The following is a 22,716-nucleotide window of genomic DNA, read 5'->3' as shown; positions in this document are numbered from 1 at the left end:
GGCCCGGAAAACAGTCCGGCAATTCCTGCAATGCCATAGGAGCCTCCCCACGGGATGAGAACATCTCTGCACACAGACGTGCACACGCCTGCTCAGAGTAGTGCTGTCCCCGCTGGGGGGGGGGGGGGGGTGGGGTGCTCAGGACGTCCCTCAGGTGACCCCGCAGTGAGTACTCAGCTCTAAGACAGGACGGGGTGCTGACCCCCGATGCGACGTGGACGGACACCTGCAATCAGCTAACTCTGAGCAAAGAAGACTGTTCTCCTTAACGTGGGCGGGTGGGCCTCAGCCATTCAGTTCAAAGCCTTCCGGGCAAAGGGAGGAGGCTGCCCAGAAAAGCAGGAATTCTACCCGAAGCTGCAACTTGAACTTGGGTCCACACCGCGCATTTCAGACTTGCCAGCCTCCTCATTGCATGAGTCATTTCCTTAAAAGAAATCCTTTTTTGTTTTTTTAATGTTTATTTTCTTTTTGAGAGAGGGAGAGAGAGAGAGAGAGAGAGCGAGTGCAAGTGGGGGAGGGGCAGAGGCAGAGGGAGACACAGAATCCGAAGCAGGTGCCAGGCTCTGAGCTGTCAGCACAGAGCCCGACACGGGGCTTAAACTCGTGAACTGTGAGATCGTGATCTGAGCCGGAGTCGGACGCAAACTGACTGAACCACCCCGGTGCCCCGAAAGAAATCCGTTATACCTTACGTCCTACCGGTTTCCTGGGCCACCCTGACTGACGGACGTCCTAACATTGGACTGGGTAGTGGTTGCACCGCTCTGTAAATTGACTCAGAATTTCTAGTTGCACTTTAATTGGTGGATGTCACGGTGTGTAGTTTTGCCTCAAGAAAACTGTAACTGAACAGAAGCCCGGACGTGTCAGAGCTCAGCGCTAGCTGCCACGTGCTTGGCCCCGGGCGACCGCACACCCCGGCACCTTCCCAGGGCAGCCCTCCCTGGTCCAGGCCCTCCTGAGCTCCAGCTCCTGCCCCGGCTCAGAAGGCCTAGACCCTCAGCAGCCTCAAAGCCCTGGGGGCCCAGACTGGGATTTGAGGCCCTGGCGAGGGTGGGGGGCACAGGCAGGGGACCCCCCTGCAGGATCCAGCCTGGCCTCTGAGCAGGCAGAGGAACCTGGTGAGGCCATAAAGCCGGGCACCATGCCTGACGGGTCGTGGGTCTGGAGCCAGACGAGGCCTCCATAAATCGTCGGCTAAGTGGGTGCTGGGTACCAGGGGTGCGGCACGGGGAGTGTCAGTGGGCCCAGAGAGGCCAGCGAGGCCACAGCAAACCTGTTGGGTCTCCACGTGGCAGTGTGGGGGCGAGTGCACACGTTAGGAGAGGGTGCACACGTGTGTGTCGATCATGTCCACAGGTGAGCCCCTGCCTCATATTTTATTTATTTAAAAAAAAAAAAATTTTTTTTTAACGTTTATTTATTTTTGAGACAGAGAGAGACAGAGCATGAACAGGGGAGGGGCAGAGAGAGAGGGAGACACAGAATCTGAAACAGGCTCCAGGCTCTGAGCGGTCAGCACAGAGCCCGACGCGGGGCTCGAACTCACAGATCGTGAGATGATGACCCGAGCCGAAGTCGGCCGCTTCACCGACCGAGCCACCCAGGCGCCCCCCCTGCCTCATATTTTAAACTCTGAAGCACCCTGGATGGGTCGCCTGCCGGGCAGGAGGTGGGACGCCAGCCCCAGCAGAGCGCCAGGCAGTGGTGTGCCCGGAGGTGGGGGCAGCAGTGGGGGGGACAGGGGAGAGGGGAGGGGGTCGGCCAGGGGAGGCCGCGCTGGGGGCTGGAAGAGTGCGGTAGCGGAGAGAGGATAATCGATGGACACCACGGGTGGGGGGGTCTCTCGGGGAGGCGGTGAGGGGGCTGCTGGGAGGCAGGAGTTTGATTTCATTTCTTATCGGACCCAGGCCGGTGGGTGCGAGGCCTGTGAAGCCAGCAGCCTCTGGCCGTCCTGTCCTGCGCCTGAAGCTTCAGCCCTTTGCCAGGCAGTCCCTCCCTCCTGGATCCCACTGCCTCAGGGGAGCCCGCCCTGCTGAGCCTGTCTTGCCCCAGTGGAGGCTGGGGCCACCTGAGGTCCCAGCATTGTGGGGTTTGGAGGCCTGGATGGAGTGGACTGTCCCGGGGCAGCAGACCCGTGCCCGCCTGTGCTCAGGGTCTGTACCACGAGGCTGGCAGGGCAGGCTTGGCCCTGAGTGACCAGGAGAGACAAGCACGCAGGCAGGAGTCCCAAGTCCAGTTTGTGCACAGGACCAGGGACCTCTGCCTTGTGTTCCCAAAGGGCCCCTGGGCCTCAGCTCAGCCTGCAGGAACCTGGCCCACGGGTCTGCCCTGTACCGACTCGGCCCTGACAGGGGACTCACTTTTCCTGGGGCTCTTCTCCCTCTTCCCCGGATGACGCCCCTAGAAACTTCTGCCCTGCCTCTGTGCCTGTGTGTGTGTGCGCTTGCGTGCGCAGGTGCCTGTGTGGGTTTACGTGTGTGTCAATCTCTAGCCTCAAGTCGCCTAGGACCTGCGGCTCCCACTCCCTCTCTCTCAAGGATGTGCCTTGGCCCCTGCAGTCAGGACTGTCCTGCTGGCTGTCCCCCACCCCATTGCCCTGGGGCTACTGCCATTGCCTTGCTTCTCCTGACCCCGGAATCAGGGGCTTCCTAGCCTGACCCCCCAGCCTGCTGGTGGCCTCACCTCACCAGATTCCTCCATGCCCTCACTGCTATCTCGGAAAAACCCTGCCCCCACCCCTGCCACTCAAGGCCTCTGGGGTCAGGACACTGCTGACCCCGGTCTCATCTGTGTCCCCCAAGCCCATCATGGGGACATGGTGCCCCCTGCCTGCCCTTTGCCCCTGCCCTTCCTTCTGTGTCCCTGGAAGCCGCGTCCAGCACTCCTGGGAGCATTACGCAGGACACTCAGGTCCCTTCTGACACAAGATGTGTCAATCCAGGTCTTAAGTTTGGGGTTGAAAATGTAACTTTCTCAGTACTGCTCCAAGAAACGATGCAAAAAGCATTCTCATGTGCAGATGAATGGGGGCTGCAGGGACACTTTGGGGGCATCTCTGGTCTCCAAGGCTGGGGGCTTCCTGGCACACCCTAAAATCAGGATTTGGGAAGCGGAGACCTGGGGTCTTGGTCAAGGTGCAAACCTAGGGCCATTCTCTTCCACAAGCATTTGGGGTCCCAAGTGGGGCCAATGGCCGCAGACCCCACCTTCAGGGGCTGCCTGCAGGGGCAGGAGCTGTCCACTCCCACATTAGGAGCCTAGTGGGGCCTTGAAAGGGATCAGGAAGGGCCTGGATGGTACTGAGTCTGACATGCAGCTGAGGCTGAGACCTGCCCGTGGGGTAGGAGCCAGGCCACAGGGTAGCGTGTAGAGGCTGCGAGGGGTGGGGACAGGTCTAGAACCCTTCCCTGCGGGCTCTCTGTGGACAGAGCCTGGTGGCCTCAGTGTCCCCAGAAGGCCTAGCTCAGACACGGCACGCAGGAGGCATGAGATAAACTCCCATGCTGCAAAGGGGTGTGATCTGAACCCCCAGCAGTTCCTGCCCTGGAATGCCATCCCCCAGCTGCCCCCTCCTCCCCGAGCAACGTGGGGCTGTCTTTTCCTACCCTGTGGCAGGCTGGGTGGCACGTGCCCACCACGTCAGGGCAGCTGGACCAGGCCCCTGCAAAGGAAGATGTGCGTCCCCCCCAAGCAGACCGACAGGCCCCGCCCCGTGCTGTGGGAGGCATCCTGAAGAGGCTTCCCACCCCTCCACAGCCCATCCCCGCTGCCAGGCCGGGACAGGGGTGCAGAGCGCGGGGTTTATCGTCCCAGTGCTGACACTGTGCGGAATGGAGCCACGCGGGAGCTGCGAAGGTCGGGGACAGGGATGGGTCACAGAACAGCGGCGCCACAGGGACCGCACCGCAGCCAGGAGAGGAATGTGCCTGCCACGGGTCCCAGCAGGCCCTGGCCGGGCACTCACTGTGTCTACTGCTGTGGGTGGTGAAAACTCTGTGGGCCACGGCCTTCAGAAGCTGGTTCCGGGCCTGACGGACCCCTCTGACCCTCCCACAGACCCTCCTAGATGGTCTGGGTACCAGGAAGATGGCTGGGCTGCTGATGCTGAACTGAGCCATGCAGAAGGGAGAGCAGGGAACTTTCTGGATGAAGACTAAGTGATGGGGGACAGTGGGGGCCGAGGAGGGGCTCCAGGGGGCAGACTGCATTCTGGGGCCCTTCCCTGCAGGACTCAAGCCTCCCCCCACCTCTCGACCCCGGTGCTCACGTGGGGCCCCGGGGCGCTCAGGCGCAGACCGCTCTAGAGGCCGCCGGAAACAGGGTGATGGTCTCGGTGGCCTGCTGGCTGCTGGAGGACAGCGAGTGGCCGGAGCCGCGCTGGAAGCGGACCCGGCACGGCAGGGAGTGGCCGGCGCCGGCGGGCCCGCGGCCACTCCTGGCGCGGAGCGAGCGCCGGCGGTACTCGCGGTAGTTCTTGGTGAGCAGCGTGTAGAGGAAGGGGTTGACGCAGCTGTTGCCATAGGTGAGGCAGGTGGTCAGGTAGTTGACGATGCGCGCAGTGCGCGGCGTCAGCGTCTGGGCCCCGCGGTACTGGGCGAGGAGCTGCCACAGCCAGAAGGGCAGGAAGCAGGCCCAGAAGAGCAGCACGATGCCCAGGATGAGGTAGAGCACCTTGGGGTTGGGCAGCCGCCGCGTCTGCGTGAAGGAGGCCCGCTGGGACAGCCAGTAGGCCCGGGCCAGGCGCACGTACAGCAGCCCGATGACCGTGCCGGGCCCCACGATGCTCGTGCCGAAGAGCAGGGTCAGGTAGGCGCGGTGGGCACGCGGGCCCCACACCGGGAGGCAGAGGCTCTTGTGGCCCCTGTGGACCAGCCGGATGGCCAGCATCATGGGCAGCGCCAGCAGCAGCGCCAGCAGCCACGTGCCCAGGGCGAGCACCTTGCGGTAACCCTTGGAGCGCTGCACCGTGTCCAGCGGCCTCAGCACCGCGGCGTAGCGCTCGCTGCTCATGACGGTCAGGGTGAAGATGCTGGCGTGCATGGTCAGGAAGTCCAGGCTGAAGAGAACTCGGCAGCCCACGTCGCCAAAGTGCCACTCCTTGGTGACGTAGGTGGCCACGATGAAGGGGATGCTGAGCAGGTAGAGGAGGTCGGCCAGCGCCAGGTTGACGACATACACAGACATGGAGGCTGAGGTGTGCAGGACGCGGCACATGACCACCAGCGTGTACACGTTGCCGGCCACGCCCACCACGCCCATGGCCGACAGCACTGCCCCGATGGCACCCGTGGCCACCAGGTCCTCCAGGGAGCTGGGCTCTGTGGGGCTGGCCCACGAGCGGTTGAGGGATGCGTTGGGGGCAGCAGACGGCTCGGGGAAACCGCTCACGGGCGCGGGGCTCAGCGCCATCTCACGCGGGGCTCCGTGCGGGGGCGTGCTGCTCCTTTGGACGGGGAGGGGGCATCTGTGGGCAACAAGCGTGCTCTGTGGGAGAAGATGCTCATTAAAGATGCAGCTGAGGCAACCACCACGCTCCCGGGAGGCTGTGTGAGGGCACAGTCCCCACCTGGCTCAGGGGCCTGCAGAGGGACAAGGCTCATCGTCTCCCGATGCCCCTTTGGGGACTCTCTGTTCAGAGCCCTACGGCTCTGCCTCATTTTCCCCAGCTTTCCAGGGGGCCCAGAGAACCACCCAGACCAGCTGTCCCTAGTGCACGCCTCCGCAGCACCCCCAGCCCAGCCTCAGAGCAAGTCCAAAGGCCTGTGGGGTTGACTGGTCTTTTCTGCAAACCAGAACACCGCAGGGCAGCCCCAGGGGGTGGGGGCCGCAGTGGGTGGAGCCGGGAGTCCTCCCCAGGCCGAGGGCTGTGCTATTCACAGAGTCCTTTCTCCCAACTGTTTTCTCCTGGACACTTCAAAAAAATGTGTTTAGATTACTAAAGTAATATTCACTGATTTTAAAAGTTAAACCAGGAAAATATTCCCCCTGGTGAACAGGGGGAAGCACCTGTAATCTCTCTTTATCCACAGGGGGGAAGTGAGCCTTGATTCCTACCTCATGCCATTCACAAAATAATTCAAGGTGGATTGTGGACCTGTGTATAATAGGTTAAATCAACCAAGCTAGCTAGCTTCTGGAAGAAATGCAGAATACCTGCGTGACCACGGGCAGGCAAAGATTTCTCAAAAAAGAACAGAAAACACTTGAAATAAAACAGGAGACCAGGCAGGTGGACTTCATTAAAACCAGCGACTTCGCTGAGAGTAAAAATGTAAATTAAATCGTGAAGTAGGAAAAGACTTTCAGAAGACAAAGAACTAGTAACCCAAATATATGAAAGAACTAAATAGACACAGACTAAGGACTCAATTGGAGGGGGAAAAAAAAGATTTGAACAGGAACTTTTCAAAAGAAGTATCCAAATGGCCCAGAAGCACATGAAGAAATGCTCAACATCATCAGTCGTCAGGGAAGCAGAGTTCAAAACCACGGTGCGCCCAACCTAATGGCTACGATCCGAAAACAGATACAGGTGTCTGGGCTGACGGAGGAGCCGGCGGGAGCGTGAAATGGTGCAGCCCCTTTGGAAAGCAACGTGGCACCGTCAGCAAAGCGGGACACGTCCTCTTCCTGAGCCTGGGTCTGCCCCCGAGAGAAGTAAGTGCAATTCTCCACAAAGAGACAAGCGTGAGAACGTTGGCAGCAGCTTATTTCTGATACCCAAGAGCTGGAAACAGCCCAAACTTCCATACGTAGAAGCGTGGACCAACAGACTGACATCTCCCTAGAAGTGCTCTGCAGCAGTGAAGTGGGTGGGGTTGCCGCCCGAGGCGGTAACTTGGAGGAAAGTCGCCCATGCTACGTTGAGCGAAGGAAACCAGACAGAAAACACAGCTGTGTGGGGCCCTTGCGGGACGTTCACGCACCGGCAAGATGCTCTGTGACAATGGAGGTCAGAGTAGTGGTTACCTACTCTGTCAACTGGTGGGGGCACTGGGGAGTCCTCGGGTGGTGGGACTGAAGCAGGCTATGCCCTGATCTGGGTGGTGGTCACACGCATGGGCACAGACACATGTACTTAAGACCTGTGCTTCCTGGACGAAGATTATCCTCACAAGAAGAAGAACCGCCCCCCCCCCAAAAAACGTGGGATACTTAACTGCAGGGGGCGGGGTCTGTGTCACCCCACGTCCGGGTGTCCAGGGATACTAATGGCTTCAGGCGTTCTCCCTCTGCACGTCCAGTGGCGGTAATAACAACGGTGAGTCTGGACTGTCCCACCCTGAGTGACCAGAGCCCCGCGTGCTCTGAGGACCGGCCCAGCCTCCGGTCAGGTGCCCGGCCAGGGTGCCCCTGTACCCCCCCCTGCTGAGGGCTGCAGGCCTTGAGGGAGGGACCACCAGGAGGGATGTGAAGCCCGCCCCCCCTCCGCCCGCCCAGATCCTGCCGCTTCCAAGAGGGCCTTGCGCTCACAGCCCGCAAGCAGCCCATGCCAGGCACCGCGGGGCCGGCGGGAGGGCGCCCCGACACCCGGACGCCCCTTTGCCTGGACGCCCGTCCTGCTCCCTGACAGCCCCACGCCCCCAGCCCCGGCCGCGCACTCGCGCTGGTGTCCTGCTCCTCACTTACCAAGCGTGGGGTCCGTCCCGAGTCCTGGGTCACCGAGCACGTCCCCAAGTTCCCGGGTCGGCGGAGGGGCGCCCGCCCCCAGGTCCCACCGGGAAAGCCGCACTCGCGTCCGGACCCGGACCCGGGTCGTCGCCGCCACCTGCCCCGCCGCCAGCTGAGAATGCGCCGCGCGGGTATTAATAACCCGGGGCCGAGGGGGGCGCTGGAAGGAGGGGACGCGGCTGGGGGCGCTTGGGGGCGTGGGGGCGGTGCTGGAGGGAGGGGGCGGTGCTGGAGGCATGGGGGGGCGGTGCTGGGGGGGCGGTGCTGGGGGGCGGTGCTGGGGGGAGGGGCGGTGCGGGGGGCGGTGCTGGAGGAATGGGGGGCGGTGCTGGAGGAATGGGGGGCGGTGCTGGGGGAGGGGGCGGTGCTGGAGGAATGGGGGGCGGCGCTGGGGAGGGGGCGGTGCTGGGGGCGGTGCTGGAGGAATGGGGGCGGTTCGGGGGGCGGTGCTGGAGGAATGGGGGCGGAGCGGGGGGGGGAGGTGCTGGGGGGAGAGGGAGGTGCGGGGGTCGGTGCTGGAGGAATGGAGGCGGTTCGGGGGGCGGTGCTGGAGGAATGGAGGGCGGTGCTGGGGGAGGGGGTGGTGCTGGGGGCGGTGCTGGAGGAATGGAGGCGGTGCGGGGGGCGGTGCTGGAGGAATGGAGGGCGGTGCTGGAGGAATGGAGGCGGTGCGGGGGGCGGTGCTGGAGGGAGGGGGCGGTGAGGGGGGCGGTGCTGGAGGAATGGGGGGCGGTGCGGGGGGCGGTGCTGGAGGAATGGAGGGCGGTGCTGGAGGAATGGAGGCGGTGCTGGAGGGAGGGAGAGGTGCGGGGGGCGGTGCTGGAGGGAGGGGGCGGTGCTGGAGGAAAGGGGGCGGTGCGGGAGGGGCGGTGCTGGAGGGAGGGGGCAGTGCGGGGGGGCGGTGCTGGAGGGAGGGGGCGGTGCGGGGGGCGGTGCTGGAGGGAGGGGGAGGTGCGGGGGCAGTGCTGGACCAAAGGGGGCAGTGTGGGGGTGGTGCTGGAGGGAGGGGGCATGGCAGGGGGCGTGGCGGTGTTGGCTAGAGAAGAGTCCAGCACAAGTGGGATCCTTCCCGCTGGGAGAGAGGTGAGGAGGCGGGAGGGGGTGTCGAGGGGAGAGGCAGACGGGGTTAGGGGGCGCCTCCCCGGGTGGGAAAAGGCAGGAGCTGGAACACTAGGGCCAAGGACCACAGGTCGCCGTCAGTGGCCGGCAGCCCAAGTGGGAGTCTGAGCAGGGCTCACCCTGAGTGAAACAGACGCCTCGCCCCTCTGTGCCTGCTCCCCTCAGTTTCCCTGAGCTCCTGGGACTCTTGGTTGTCAATCAGGCCCTGGACCTGTGTGCAAGCTGCAGGGGGACAGTGGGGGTGTGTTGAGAGACTGACCAGGCCATGACCCAGTGGCATTAATGACATTCACATTGTGCAGCCATCACCATCTCCAAGTTTCTCCTTTTCCCAAACTGGAACTGTCCCATCCAACAGTGTCTCCACCCCGAATCTTATGTCTCTATGGGTGTCACTCCTCTAGAGACATCCTGTGAGGGCCGTCATACAGAATTTGTCCTTCAATGTCTGGTTTCTTTCCCTTACTATAATGTTCTAAAGGGTCATCCGTGTAGTGTCTGAACTTCCTTTTCACTGCTGAATAAGGTTCCATTGTGTGTATGACCCACGTTCTGTCCTTCATCTGTGACCGCTGGCTATGCCCCCTCTGGAAGCTGTTTTGTTTAACAATTTCCCACCCCTTTTGTGGATGCTATTCTTTCCTTTATCGCTGAAAAATCTTTTTTTTTTAAATTTTTTTTTCAACGTTTTTTATTTACTTTTGGGACAGAGAGAGACAGAGCATGAACGGGGGAGGGGCAGAGAGAGAGGGAGACACAGAATCGGAAACAGGCTCCAGGCTCCGAGCCATCAGCCCATAGCCTGACGCGGGGCTCGAACTCACGGACCGCGAGATCGCGACCTTGAAGTCCGACGCTTAACCGACTGCGCCACCCAGGCGCCCCTATCGCTGAAAAATCTTAACCATCCGTATTGTCAGGTCTTTTCAATTTTTTTTTTTAACGTTTATTTATTTTTGAGACAGAGAGAGACAGAGCATAAACAGGGGAGGGGCAGAGAGAGAGGGAGACACAGAATCTGAAACAGGCTCCAGGCTCTGAGCGGTCAGCACAGAGCCCGACGCGGGGCTCGAACTCACGGATCGTGAGATCATGACCCGAGCCGAAGTCGGCCGCTTCACCGACCGAGCCCCCCAGGCGCTCCTTGTCAGGTCTTTTCAGACAGCTCCATCATTCTCAGGGAGCCTGGCACTCTATGGACACTGCTCCCCAGTCCTCGCTGGCAGACGGAGACCTGAGCCTGTGGATCTCAGTACAAGAGAGTCTCACTGCTCTTAGACAAGTGGACTGACTCATAGACGGGTCTGACTCTCACCCTCTCCCTCCATGGGCAGGTGACTCAGTCTGATGGGGCTTAGCATGTTGGGGCTTATCTGCCACCTTTGGTCCATACACCCCCATAACCCAAGAGTGTCTGGTCACAGAAACCTCCAGGATACAGCCCTTGGCCAGCTGCCAAGGTGGCCGAGCAGCTCAGCCTGAAGCTTGAGCCCTCAGGGCCACAGACTGGGACGTACAGATGACCAAGGACAGTCATCATCAAAAACATGGGTCAGCTCCCTGCCCTTCCAGGATCCACCTTTGTGTCTCCTCTCCTGGTCCTGCAGAGTCACAGGCCACACAGCCCATGGCCCTCTCTCCATTTGCACCACGAGGAAAGGACAGGTGCACATCCAGCGTGCTTGCTGGACAGACCCTGTAGACAGTGGGGAAGGGGCTGGGCAACAGGAGCCAGGCATGGGGAGAGGAAGGTAGGGAGGGGCCCAAAGGTGCTGGTGGCCAGGGACGGCCCCTTGTCGGTAGGGGACACTGAGAACCTTCCTCTTCTGCGTGGTGACTCAGCCTGGACCCAAGAAGCTCACTGCTGAGTCCAGAGCCAGGGGCAGGGGCACAGGGCCAGGGCTCCTGCGAGAAATGGGAATTTGGGGCTGTTGCTGCCCTCAGGAGTTGTGGGGGCCCCACAAATCTATTGTGCTCTGTGCAAAAGTAACCCTGCATGACTGTGATTCACTATATGGACCATTAACTCATAAATTATAATCCTAAAACCCTCACTTCCCATAAATGTGAATTTAACTTTGCTTTTTGGGTTCATTATATTTTGAAATAATAATTTTTCTGTAAGAACTCATTTCCAATTGCATTACTAAATTCTGTGGAAAATGAGGTTTCATAGACAGAAATCTGGCTTCTTTACAGGTGCCCCATTCAGCCCCAGCACAGACTTGTCAAAGAGGCACATTCGTGTCACTGTCTCCTTTCTTCCCCTTAAAACAAACCGGCCAGAGAAGGATAAAGGGGAGGAGGCAGGACTAGGGGGTGGGGAAGTGCACCCCTGGCAGGGCCAGGCAAAGGCTGTCTGTGGGAGGAGGCCCACCTTGGCAGAAACGGCCAGGCTGTATCCCCACCTGGAACTCAGGCAGGGCCATGGGCTCCCTGCACAGCCCACAGCTGAGGACACCTGGCCCCAGAAGGTCCCGGCAGGGATGTACCTGCCTGGCTGCCCCACGGCCTCCCCAGGACCCCTCTGTAGTCAGTGGCTAACTGCACTTTTCCAGAAGACCCTTCCCTCGGTGATGGTGCTAATGTTGCCCTTTGCTTTCAATTTCAGAAGGTGCACGTTTTCCAGTCCTGGTTCTAAACACCTCAGGCAAACACAGGTCTCCAGTTGGGGGTGACCCCTGTTAATCAGTGGAGAGCCTCCGTATCTGAGCAAGCACTTGAGCTCGCACAGAGCAGAGTCAGGTGCAGAGTGCTCCCCTGACTTAAAATGTCCTTGGTGGGGGCGCCTGGCTGGCTCTGTCGGTTGAGCGTCCGACTTCGGCTCAGGTCGTGGTCTTGCGGTTTGTGAATTTGAGCCCCATGTCGGGCTCTCTGCTGTCAGAGCAGAGCCCATTTTGGATCCTCTGTCTCCCTCTCACTCTGCCTCTCCTCCGCTCGTGTGCATGCTCAATCTCTCTCTCAAAAATAAATAAACATTAAAAGAAAATGTCCAAGCTTGGGAAAGCTGAGGTGCAGGGTGAGTGGGGAGAAATCTCAAGTACAGGAAACAATGTCTTCTCCCAGTCCTGACCCTTCGTCCCCTGGGGAAGGTACGTGGGTCCCCACCTCTTGGAGAGGTACCGTGGGTCTGAACACTGCAGCCTCCCCGGTCCCAGTGGGGCTACTCAGGCTTGGTGACCTGCGGATTAGGCCCGATTAAGGTCTACAAAACCTCGGTTCTGAGTAAAAAGGCTGTTTGCAAAGCCCCTGAGAGCCATTCTGGGGTCTTCAAAGGTGGGACTTGACGTCCAAGTGAGGGTAGAAACTGCAGGGGTTCCGGATTTCTCCTGCAAGCAGTTTGACCAAGGCCACGTGCATCCGTGGAGCGTAACTCCTGACAATGTGCACGTAGCAGTGTGCAGAGGGTCCTTTCCCTCAGCACGGCGGCCCTACTCCTCCCATCTCCCTCCGAAACAAGTTCGGGAGCTCCACTTCCCTCCTGAGGACCATCGACCCCGTCCGTGAAAGCGGCAGTGGGGTGTCCCAGCCCCAAAACTAATGGAGGGGCCTCTGCAGCAAAGTTCGAAGCGGTGGGTGTCCTGTGCCTGTACATCTCTCCCGGGAACTTCCTCCGCCATCGCCATCGCCATCGCCGTTATCGCCACCACCGCTTCCGCCATCCGCACCACCATCTCTGCCACCGCCGTCGCCACCGTCCCACCGTCGCCACGACCAGCATCACCACCGCTATCATCAGTTTCGCTTTCGCTCAGTAGACAACACATAACTGAGAGCACCATCTAGATCAAACGACTGTGTTTTCAGTATCTGTTTCAGATTGTTGTTTTAGGAAATAACATATCCATAGCCCTCACTCCCCTCTCCCCCCCTCCCTAGAGCACCACTGCCCCGACTCTGGAGCAACTCGCAAGCTTTTTTTTTGGCCAGGTAGTTCCCGTGTGCGATTCATAATGTGCTTTAAAATGTTCATAAATGGGACCGTACTGTACTCATCCTTTTCCAATCTTCTGTTTTCTCTCCATCGGAAAAATAAAAGCTCCTTCACCCCTCTGAAAGGCTCTGGCGTATTCCACCGCATGCATCCCGGCTAGTTTACAGGGACCCCCTCACCCCATCCCAAGGGCCAGCAGCTGACCAGACTGACTCCGGCCGGGCTCCGGGCCAGACGTAGAGGTGGTCGAGGAGATCCGGACTCCGGCTGTGTCAGTGGGAATCGGGTGCCTTCCCTTGTCGGCCGGGTGCCCTCGGGGGAGTTACCGTACCTCTCTGTGCTTCAACATCCTCATCTGTCAAGTGCTGCTGAAAGTGGCCTCGTCAGAGTGCTGTGAGTTTTCAGTGAGCTTCATGCGCGTGAGTGCTGCACGACGCAGGTGCGCAGGTGGCGCTCAGAACCCACGGGCTGTTAGATGATGATGGTGATGAAGATGCAGGTGATGCCGTGGTCCCTGGCGACAGGGAGTTTTCTGTCTGCGTGGTGAGAGCGGCGCTCAGCAGGCACACGGCCGGCCACCCAGCCCCGGGACCTGCATCTGGGCGGCACCATTTGGCTCTTGGCAGTGGGAGGAGAAACCTCCCAGGGGGTAAGGGGAGCGGGTCCGGGAGGGTGTCCTGGCCGAGGGGCTACCTGGGCTGTGGGGCTGCTGGGATGTGGCAGGAGGAGGTTCTGCTAAATCTCAGGGGCCCGTGCAGCGTGACCTGCCAGGCAGCAGGCTGAAGACAGAGACTGAGATGGGACAGGCCACCCCAGTGTCCCAGCTGAGGCCGAGGTGGCCGTGTGTCCCCTGCTCCGGGCACCTGGATATCTGCCCTGTGCAGGATGGGCTGTGCCCCGGCAGCAGCTGCAGCAGCAAGGCCCAGAGGCCCCCAGGCCTGAGTCGTCAGAAGGTCAAACTCCAGAGGGGAGCGCCCCCTTCCATGCAGTGCGTGGGCCCTCTGGGGGACAGGCTGCATCTGGACTCAGCGTCCCCTCCTCGTGTCCTGGCAGTGACTACAGCCCGGCCCTCAGCCTGTGACCCTGAGCGCCTGCTCTACCCTGGGGTTGGGGGAGGAGAGTCTCAGACACCATTTGTCCTCCTACCTAAGACAGAAAGTGCTAGAGAATCCTGAGAAACATAAAGGGTTTCTGTCTGTAGATGGGGCAGGTCTCCTTCCCTGAAGCACCGCCTCCACCCACGTTGCCCCCCAACAAAGGAGACTCAGGGGCGGATTGGAGACGCTCTGTCTTTCTCTGCTGTGTTTCCTCCAAGCTCCTGGGGTCCAGCTGCTGGAGACCACAGGCCACCTCAGAGAAAATCTCCTCCGACACAAAGATGCCCCTCACACCCTGGGGCGGGAGGGCTCAGACTGGCGCAGGCCCCTCCGGGGAGGGAAGAGACGCAAGTGTGCTTGTGGTCAGCCACACAGACGTACGTCCCAATGGTGTCCAATGAGGTCTTGCTGGCATAAACCGTCAGGAGAGCTGGCCAGTCCTGACCTCCTGCTTCTCTTGGAAACGCAGCAGCTCTGGGGTCATGGGGCCCCCGCCTGATGGGCAGCTGCCCCGGGGGTGGGGGGATGTTCCGGGACCTGCAGGGATTCCAGGCCTCGCTGGCCCCCTCCAGGAGGCATAACGCTCGGTGTCCACCGCCCCTCCCTTGGGCCCCCGCCCTCTGTGTCCTGCGCTCTGGGCCTGGTTCCTATGCCACATGCGGGTCTGTCCTCGGGCTGGTGCAGCGGCGCCTGATAGGATACAGGGCTCCCAGTTAAATTCGGTTTTCTGATCAACAACAAATAATTTTTACTGCTGCCTGGACATCGGACAGGAACGACCCTCCACAGGGACCTGCCTGAGCTGTGAATGCAAGTGAGTGTAGTTGTTTGTGGTGCTGATTCAAATTCAGAGAGAAAATCCGCCCTGTGATCTGAGGCAGCGTGAGGGCCAGCCGTGCCCTTAGCAGCCTGAACGGATGCAGCTGTTTTCAGTGGAGAGAATAATTCACATTGGAGCCCTGTCTGGGGGCGTTCGGGGGTGGGGGTTGTTTTCACGGGTCCCCTGGGACGAGCACACAGGTATCTCTACTCTGGACTGATGTGCTATGACTTTGACATTTGATTTTTTAAGTTTGAGGTGAAATTCTCATAACCTATTATGCAATTAACTATTGTGCAACTGTCACCTCTATCCAGTTCTAGAACATTGTCAGTGTCTCCAAAGGAGACCCTACACCCGTTGAGCAATGACTCCGCTTCCCCCTTTCCCCCGGTCCCTGGCAAGCATGATCGGCTCTGTCTCTGTGCAGTTGTCTATTAGACATCCACGTAAGTGGAGTCCTACGGCATGGCCTCCCCCCACTGGGCGTGACGCTCTGGGAGTTCGTCCACACTGTGGCGTGCGCCGGTGCCTCACTCCTCTTATGGTGAATAACGCTCCGTTGCACGAACGTGCCGCATTTGTTCACCCCTTCATCTGGCCATTTGGACTGTGAACGGTGCTGTGACGAACACGTACCTACATGGTTACCTACTGGGCACGTCATTCAGATGGTAGCTACATATTTCATTTTGGGGGGATTTCATATTTTTTTGCTTTCGCCATCACCTGGTGACTCGGTGTCTTCTCTGTTTTCAGGTGAGACGTGCTCAGGCACTGCCGGCAGTCTGGTATGGAGGGGAGCTCTCGCCTGGGCGCTGCCGGAGGACTGCTGGTCCTGACCAGGCACCCCCAGTACTGCAAAGAAGCCTGGTCATTGAGGGAAAACAAAAAGAGGCTGCCCCAAACAAGGGTTGGCTGGAATAATGAATGAATGGAATGTTTAACCTGGAGGGATGGAGAGGGGACAAAGGCAAGACCAGGCTGGGTTTGTTTGGGAGAGGAGCCAGGCACGTGTCCCAACGGACTCCAACTCACTAAGCTCATAAAATTATCAGGGCTGTTGAAGTGCAGTGTTGCAAACTCGTGCTGCGTGATTGCTTTGTCACCACTTAATTAGCATCAGAGGCCTTCATGATTTAACCAGGAGCCTGGCTTCTGCACACACAGGAGGGAGACTGCCCTCAAAGTTGCTAGGGGTAACCCTAACTCACAGTAAAACCCTCCGGAGTGGACCTGTGTGTGTCACTGAAAGAGTCACAGCCCACCCTTGAATCATGGGAAGGCTGTGTCACCCAGAGACACCAACAGAGGGCTTCAGAAACCTCCAGATCAGTCATTTCCAAGGAGAACCGACTGCTTCACAGCATCTTCTCTGCCCATGGCGCCCTGTGTCTGCTAGAGCACCCGACTCCTGGGAAGGAGCAGCACCCTGGGAGGCTGGCCCCTGCCCCTGCCATAGCCATTATTGTTCAAACACGGCCCTTTATTTTCAGTGTGCATGTGTTTGTTTATAAATAACGTGAGAAGCACCAGGGAACCAAACTCTTACCAGGAGCCGAACTTGACTCACCTGCCCTGTGCTGTCCCACTTCTGTCTCCTACTCTGGGAGATCGAAACCTGCCAAGGACTCATCCAAGGCACCGAGATGACAAAGCCAATCAACAAGGACTAACTGAAAGATGACTCAGCCCACGGCTTGATGCAAAACTCTTCTGACTTTATTTAGTTAACAAACGACACACAAAGAAACGGGTGGTAAACGGTCAAACCGCATAAAATAGCCAACATCCGAAACCAGGCCTCTCCCAGCGCACACCAGCGTCCCCACTGCCGCCGACAGGGTCTCCTGGGGCCCCAGAGACCGTCCAGGCGGAGGCAAGCACGCATCCCCGTCGCCCCCACCTCCGCATGCTCCGGGGCGCGCGTGTCCCACTCGACACACCCCTGCGTGTGGCCAAGGGCGGGGCCGGGGTCCAGACGCGCACCCTGCACCCCACTTCACAAGCTGCGCGGCTGCAACCGTTCGCGAAGCGCGTCGCCCAGGGCGTCGCGTTCCCGGCTCCGTGGCGTTTGGCGGAGGAGAACCTCTCTCCCGCTTACGGGCTTTTGGGTCCCTTCCACGGAGGCAGAGACGGTCCCGATCCTCAGTCCCGACGCAGCTCCCCATTCTTCGTCCCCAGGCACCGGCCCCCCTATTCTTGGCCGGTGGCTCCCCTGGCTGTCGCGGGGAGGGGGCGGCCAGGACGACGGTGGCCACTTGGGCCTCGGGCCCTCAGTTCTGGGGCCCTCGGCGAAGGGCGGGAAGCGGGCCAGCTCCCCCGGGGCCGAGGCTCCCACGGCAGCCAGGCTCCCCCCACTGGGCCCGCTGCTCCCGGGCTCGGTGGTGCCGGGATCCCACCCGTGGCAGGAGGAGGCCGGGGGCCCGGGCGATGCGGGGGCCCCCTCCCTCGCCCCCGCCTTGGCCCAGGGGGAAGAAGAGAGGATGGCGAGTCCCCTCTTCAGCAGGGCTGTGTCCGCAGGGACCAGCTCCTCGTCCTGCCCCGGAGGAGAGGACTCCAGAACGCTCCGCTTCCACCGGTGCAGGTCCTGCTTCTGGGGTGCGTCTTGGAGTCCCACCGCCCACACCTCATCGGGCTCCAGCAGCACTTTCCAGGACTTTCCAGGACTTTCCGCAGGACCCACCCCGGCGTCGTCTTCCGGAGGTAGACGGCATCGCAGCAGCCCGCCGCGGAGAGGCGCTGCGCGTCCCTTACCCGGGCCTCGGCCTCGGCCTCGGCCCGGGCCTCGGCGGGGTCCACGGCCCGGGCCTCGGCGGGGTCCACGGCCCGCGTGGTGCCCGGCTCCAACACCGTGGGCTCCCCCGGGGGCAGGTCCACTCTGAGAAACCCCTGCCACGGAGGAGGGGGCCTCGGCCAGTGTGCGCGGGCGGGGGCCCCCCGAGCCTCCAGGGGAGGCTCTGGGTCCAGTCAGCGTCCTCGGGGCCCAGGCCCAGGGGTGCGGCGTCCTGAGGCTCCAGCTCGGTGGGCGCGAAGTGGTGGTCCGGGCCCTCCTCCTCCGACCCCGGGGGGGCCCGACCGCCACTCCACAGACCCCTCCTGGGCGGGGTGACCCTGGCCCTGCCCCCAGCTCAGCCCCATCCCCGGGGCCCCAGCCCTGCTCAGGCCCCGCCTCGGTGGGGCCCATCGGCTTCCTCCGGCGAGTCTCTGGGCTCCAGGAAGGCAGCCTTGAAGCAAGCGAAGCAAATCCCCAGCTGGTCGCCGCGTCGAAGCTGATACGTCCAGGACGCGCGGAGGTAGGACACGCCCTCGTCCCCGTACCGCACGCTGACCGGGGGCACGTGGCCACGCTGCCTGCCTCCCACCGGGGTGGGCAGCGAGGGTGGGACGCGCCGGGCACTTCAGGTGGCCCGGCCCACGGGTGGGGGGAGGGGCGGGAGGACGAGGAGGAGGAGGAGGAGGAGGAGGAGGAAGGCGAGGATCAGGAGGGGGAGAGAAAGAAAGGGGTTTCTTGTGCAGGTATTTGGGGAGGGGTGGGGGTGGGCGAGCTGGGTCCCAGTTCAACAGAGACCTGCAGAGGTTGGGCAGGTTGGCCTTCCGGAAGATTCTTCAGCTCCGGCCATGGCTCTATTCTCTGGGAAGCTGCAAAGGGAGAGAGAGCAAGTGAGGTCGGGTGCCCCCTAGCAGGCAGCTGGGAGGGTCACGGGGGGAGCCGGGGCGGGGGGCCGACGGCTTGAGACCTGGCCCTTTCAGCTCCGCCCTGCTCAGTGCAGCTGCTCCCAAGGCCTGTGGGGCACACGGCCCCTCCCCCACGGCCCCCCACCCCCCAGTCGGCCTTGCCCGGCAGCACCTGAGAGGACCTCAGGGAAACCGAGGGGGTCTGATGGGATCCGAGGGAAGCTGCCAGAAGCCGACGAAACTCAGAGCACCTGGTGGGAGCCGAGGGAAGCTGAGGGAACACGGGGGAACCTGAGGGAAAGTGCCGAGGGAAGCTGAGGGGACCTGATGGGATCTGACAGACACGGAGAGAAGCTGATGGGGTTTGACAGAAGCTGAGAAAACCTAAGACAGAACCTGATGGGAACTGCCAGATGCTGAGGGAACACGGGGGAACCTGAGGGAAACTTCTGGAAGCTGGGGAAACCTGATGGGATCTGGGGAAACCCGAAAGAACCTGAGAAAACCCGAGAGAAACGGACAGAACCCGATGGAAACTGCCAGATGCTGAGGGAACCTGCCTGGAAGCTGAGGGAAACCGATGGAAACCGATGGAAGCTGAGAGAACCTGACAGAACCTGGAGGGAAACTGGCAGGGTCTGAGGGAAACTGACAGAACCTGATGGATCCTGATGGAAGCTGAGGAAACATGGGGGAACCCGAGGGAAACTGATGGACACTGAGGGAAACTAACAGAATCTGAACGAACCTGAGGGAACCTGACAGAAGCTGAAAGAATCCGATGGGACCTGACAGAAGCTGAAAGAATCCGATGGAACCTGATGGAAACTCAGGGAACCAGCCCCAGCCACCTCAGCCTCTCGCCCCCCCCCCCCCTGCCCCGGGCCCGTGTCCCCTGGACCCTCTCCTCGGCCGAGGGGCTCTCACCCTGCCTGGCACCTCCCTCCTACAGGCGCCCCGCCCCCCCAGAAAGGAGGGGAGGCAGTGCACCTGGGAATGTAAAGGGCCCTTTCCCATGATGCCCTGGGCTCATCTGCATATCTCCCAGGAGCCTCGGCCCACCAGCAACTGAAACCGCTGAGTCACCCACCTCCCTCCCAGGAGCCCCGTGCAGCCCCCCAGGCGGGGCAGGCTGTCCCCCTCTGGCCTCCCCAGCACCGCCGGGCCTCCGTGTGTGTGTGCGTGTGTGTACGTGTGTGTACGTGTGTGTACGTGTGTGTGCTCTGGCCCATAGAACTCTTCTCGTTGTCCTTTCCGTCTGAGGGTTTCTGGAACTGGGCAGGTGGACGCTTCTCCGATGGCCCTCGTCCCTTCGTGGGTGACCTGCCGGCCCCGGGTCCTGTCCTGTGGTTTAAAGTGGGTTTTTTCTAGTTGTGTCTTGATTAAAGGTTTTTTATGAATTCCAGAAAATGTTCAATTCTCAATTATTTACATTTGAAACACATTTCCCACTTTTGTGGTTTATCTCCCTTTGTTTAGACTCTGTGGATGAGGTCAAATGTGTCAATCTCTTCCTCGAGAAAAGATCTTTTTTAAAAAAAATGTATTATTATTATTTAATGTTTATTTATTTTTGAGAGAGAGAGAGGGACACACAGAATGAGAAGCAGGCTCCAGGCTCTGAGCTGTCAGAACAGAGCCCGATGCGGGGCTCGAACTCATAAACCGTGAGATCATAACCTGAGCTGAAGTGGGACATTTAACCGCCTGAGCCCCCCAGGCACCCTCTCTCTTTTTGGTCAGAATCTTTAGTTCACCAGACCATAATGTCAGTTTCTTACATTTTCACCTTATTCTTTCACTTTTTTGCTTGTGTCCTTTGCTTCATAACTTTGTATTTAAGTGTCTTTTGTAAAAAATGTAACACAAGAGTATAGATACAGGGCTGTTTAAGTAATTTAGCAAATAATCAGGTCATTCAGCCCTCCCTTCCAAACTTCCAACCAGTGTGTCCAACTGCACCCGGCACGTCCCCCAGGACATCTGATGAGTGTCCCTGATGAACGAATCCGCAGCTGGGCCTGGACGGGGCAGCGCCTGGAGGAGAAGACACAAGCTGCTTCTGTCATTAGATGACAGCAGAGTTCCTTGGATCAGTGTTTCTCGAATTTTGCTGCAAGTCAAATTGTCTCGGATGTTTGAGAAGTCCCCGTGTCCATGTCACACCATGTGGTGGACCCCCCAAGGTGACCCCCGGTCAGTCATGCCCTCCCTGTGATTGAAGGTGGAAACTGTGACTTGTTTCTTACCAATAGAAGGGGCAGAGTTGACGGATGTCACCCCCTCGATTGCATTATTTTACATGTACGTACATGATTGTACACGTGTACATATTATGCATGATTAGGTTATGTGATTGCATCCTATGCACACATTGTATACACACGTACACTATCATATATTGATATTTACACTTACACACCTCATGTATGTGTGCGCACACGTGACCGCACACACGCACCTATGTGTGCCCCAAATCGACTTGCTCCTGCTCTCCCCTCTGATGGAGGGGGCAACAGCCATGCTGTGTACTGTGGGTGGGGGTTGGAGCCTTTGGTCAGTGGGAGGGGCAGGCGGCTGCCTCGGGAGAGTGGGTGGGGGGACCTGCCATGACCTGCAGGGATGCAGCGTCCCCCTTTCCGGCCCCTCCCGGGCTGGCGGCTAATGAACCAGAGCGGCCCTCCTGGCGAATCCTCACCTGTCTGCTAACCTAGCAAGCCGTCAGCGCCCTGGCATCGCTTCTGCTGCTGATACACGTCTTTATCGACGCCTCTGTCACGATGTGTGATCCCTTTGTTCTCTAGCTCCCCTCCCGGCCAATTATCCAGAGCGTATGACGGAGCCTGACTCAGGTCTCTATTGGACACAGAGAGAAGAAACTCAGGGCACAAAATGAAACAATTTGGGGAGACATTTTTCCGTTTCCCTTCTCAGTACCCAGGGTTATCAAGCTTCTGCTCCGCCAGGGACATCTTTGTGGCGGGGGCCATGCCTCCACCCCTCCCCCGCAGCCCCGCTCCCCTCCAGCAGATGAGCAGCGCTGAGGACTGGGGGGCCGTGCCTGCAAGCGTGGCTCTGTGCCCCCGCTGTGAGGACCGGCAGACCGGGCATCTGAACCCTGGCGGGTTGGAACCACCACCCATGTGTCTAGTCCCTCTTGGCTACCTCACACTGGGTCTCCCTTGGAATGTGGACCCTCCAGGGCAGGGCTGGGTCCCACCCTCCACACTTCCAGACCCAGGGGCTGACGCTGGGTAGACGTCCCCACCTCCTTCCCCGGGTCTGCTGCCGCCCAAAGCCCTTTGGGAGCAGACTCGACAGCCCCTGGAATCTCCCTCAAGTTCCTTCATGTCAAGCCTCGGGAGTGCATGGTGTTCCCGCATAGCCAAGGCCACCATGTCCACCCAGACCCCACGTAGCTACGCGGGTGTCCATCAGCCATGCCACTTCCCGGCAGCGGAGGCTCCGTGCCCAGCCAGCGCAGCCCCGAGAGGGACCAGATTCAGGGTGAACGTCTCTGCAAGGAGGGAGCACCGTGTCTTCCCCAAGCCCCCACATGACCGCCTCCTTGTGTGCTGTCCGCCTGCCCAGCCCTGGTCACACTCTGTCTGGGAGGCACCTGTGCCCCTGGATGGAGAGGGGGGTGCGCTGGAAACAGGGCATCCCCCAGCTCCCGCAGCCAGAGACACGATCACCCTACGTGAGCCGAACAGATCACCACAGACAGATTTATTCCCTTACAGTTCTGCACGTCTGAAGTCTGAAGACTGCAGGGCTGGCTCTTTCTGGAATCTTCAGGGACAATCCCCTCTCTTGTCTTTTCCAGCTTCAGGAGGGCATGCACACGTCGGCTCACGGCCCCTTCCTCCATCCCCAGGCCAGCAACACAGAGCCCTCTCTCCTGGCTGACCTCTATTTCTGTCCTCACACCTTCTCTCTCTGACTCCAACCCCCTACCTCTCTTGTAGGGACCCTTGAGATGCCATTAAGCCCACTTGAATCCAAGCTAACCCCACCCCCACCCCGCCTCAAGGTCCCTAACTTGATCACACCTGGAAAGTGTCTGTAGCCGGGTAGGTGATATACACCCAGGTTATGATATTAGGACATGGACATCCTTGGGGACATCATCCAGCTGACTTCAGACCCAGCCCATGCTCTCGATGGCCCTTGACCCGCTCTGGAGTTTTCAGAAAAGCCTTTCTTCTCTCACTACACGTGGGAAGTGCCTGGGCTTTTGGACTCCAGCTTCTCGCATGTGTCTGCAGGCCCTCAGTCTGTGAGGCTGGGCTTGCCGCCCCTGACACCAAGGCCTAGAAAGATCCCGCAGGCCTATTTGACCTGGAGGAGGAAAACGGGATGAGGACTTTGGGCTGAGGGAAACAGCTTCT

General features: G+C 59.9%; 2 protein-coding genes and 1 long non-coding RNA gene across 3 annotated transcripts; all 3 read right to left on the bottom strand.

Annotated features, from left to right (window-relative positions):
- Positions 1 to 4,290: 4,290 nt before the first annotated feature.
- UTS2R (urotensin 2 receptor) lies at positions 4,291 to 7,712 on the bottom strand. The gene is made up of 2 exons (XM_042965688.1): positions 7,636 to 7,712; positions 4,291 to 5,490 (listed from the first exon to the last, which is right to left on the bottom strand). Exon 2 carries the CDS (start codon positions 5,413 to 5,415, stop codon positions 4,291 to 4,293), a length of 1,125 nt encoding a protein of 374 aa, XP_042821622.1. The 5' UTR covers positions 5,416 to 5,490; positions 7,636 to 7,712.
- Positions 7,713 to 17,391: 9,679 nt separating this feature from the next.
- Positions 17,392 to 18,048, bottom strand: TEX19 (testis expressed 19; the record flags this gene model as incomplete). The annotated part of the gene is given in 3 exon segments (XM_042965476.1): positions 17,392 to 17,728; positions 17,730 to 17,841; positions 17,844 to 18,048. Coding segments are annotated over 3 exon segments (645 nt in total), but the record flags the coding sequence as incomplete, so codon positions are not given.
- Positions 18,049 to 18,156: 108 nt separating this feature from the next.
- On the bottom strand, positions 18,157 to 19,423 carry LOC122233591. The gene is made up of 3 exons (XR_006211224.1): positions 19,253 to 19,423; positions 19,074 to 19,123; positions 18,157 to 18,289 (listed from the first exon to the last, which is right to left on the bottom strand). It is a non-coding gene; the product is annotated as an uncharacterized LOC122233591 (long non-coding RNA).
- Positions 19,424 to 22,716: the final 3,293 nt, after the last annotated feature.

The sequence above is a fragment of the Panthera tigris genome, chromosome E1 (genome assembly GCF_018350195.1).
Source record: "Panthera tigris isolate Pti1 chromosome E1, P.tigris_Pti1_mat1.1, whole genome shotgun sequence".
Classification (NCBI taxonomy): Eukaryota; Metazoa; Chordata; class Mammalia; order Carnivora; family Felidae; genus Panthera; species Panthera tigris.
This window is presented reverse-complemented; position numbering and strand designations above follow the sequence as displayed.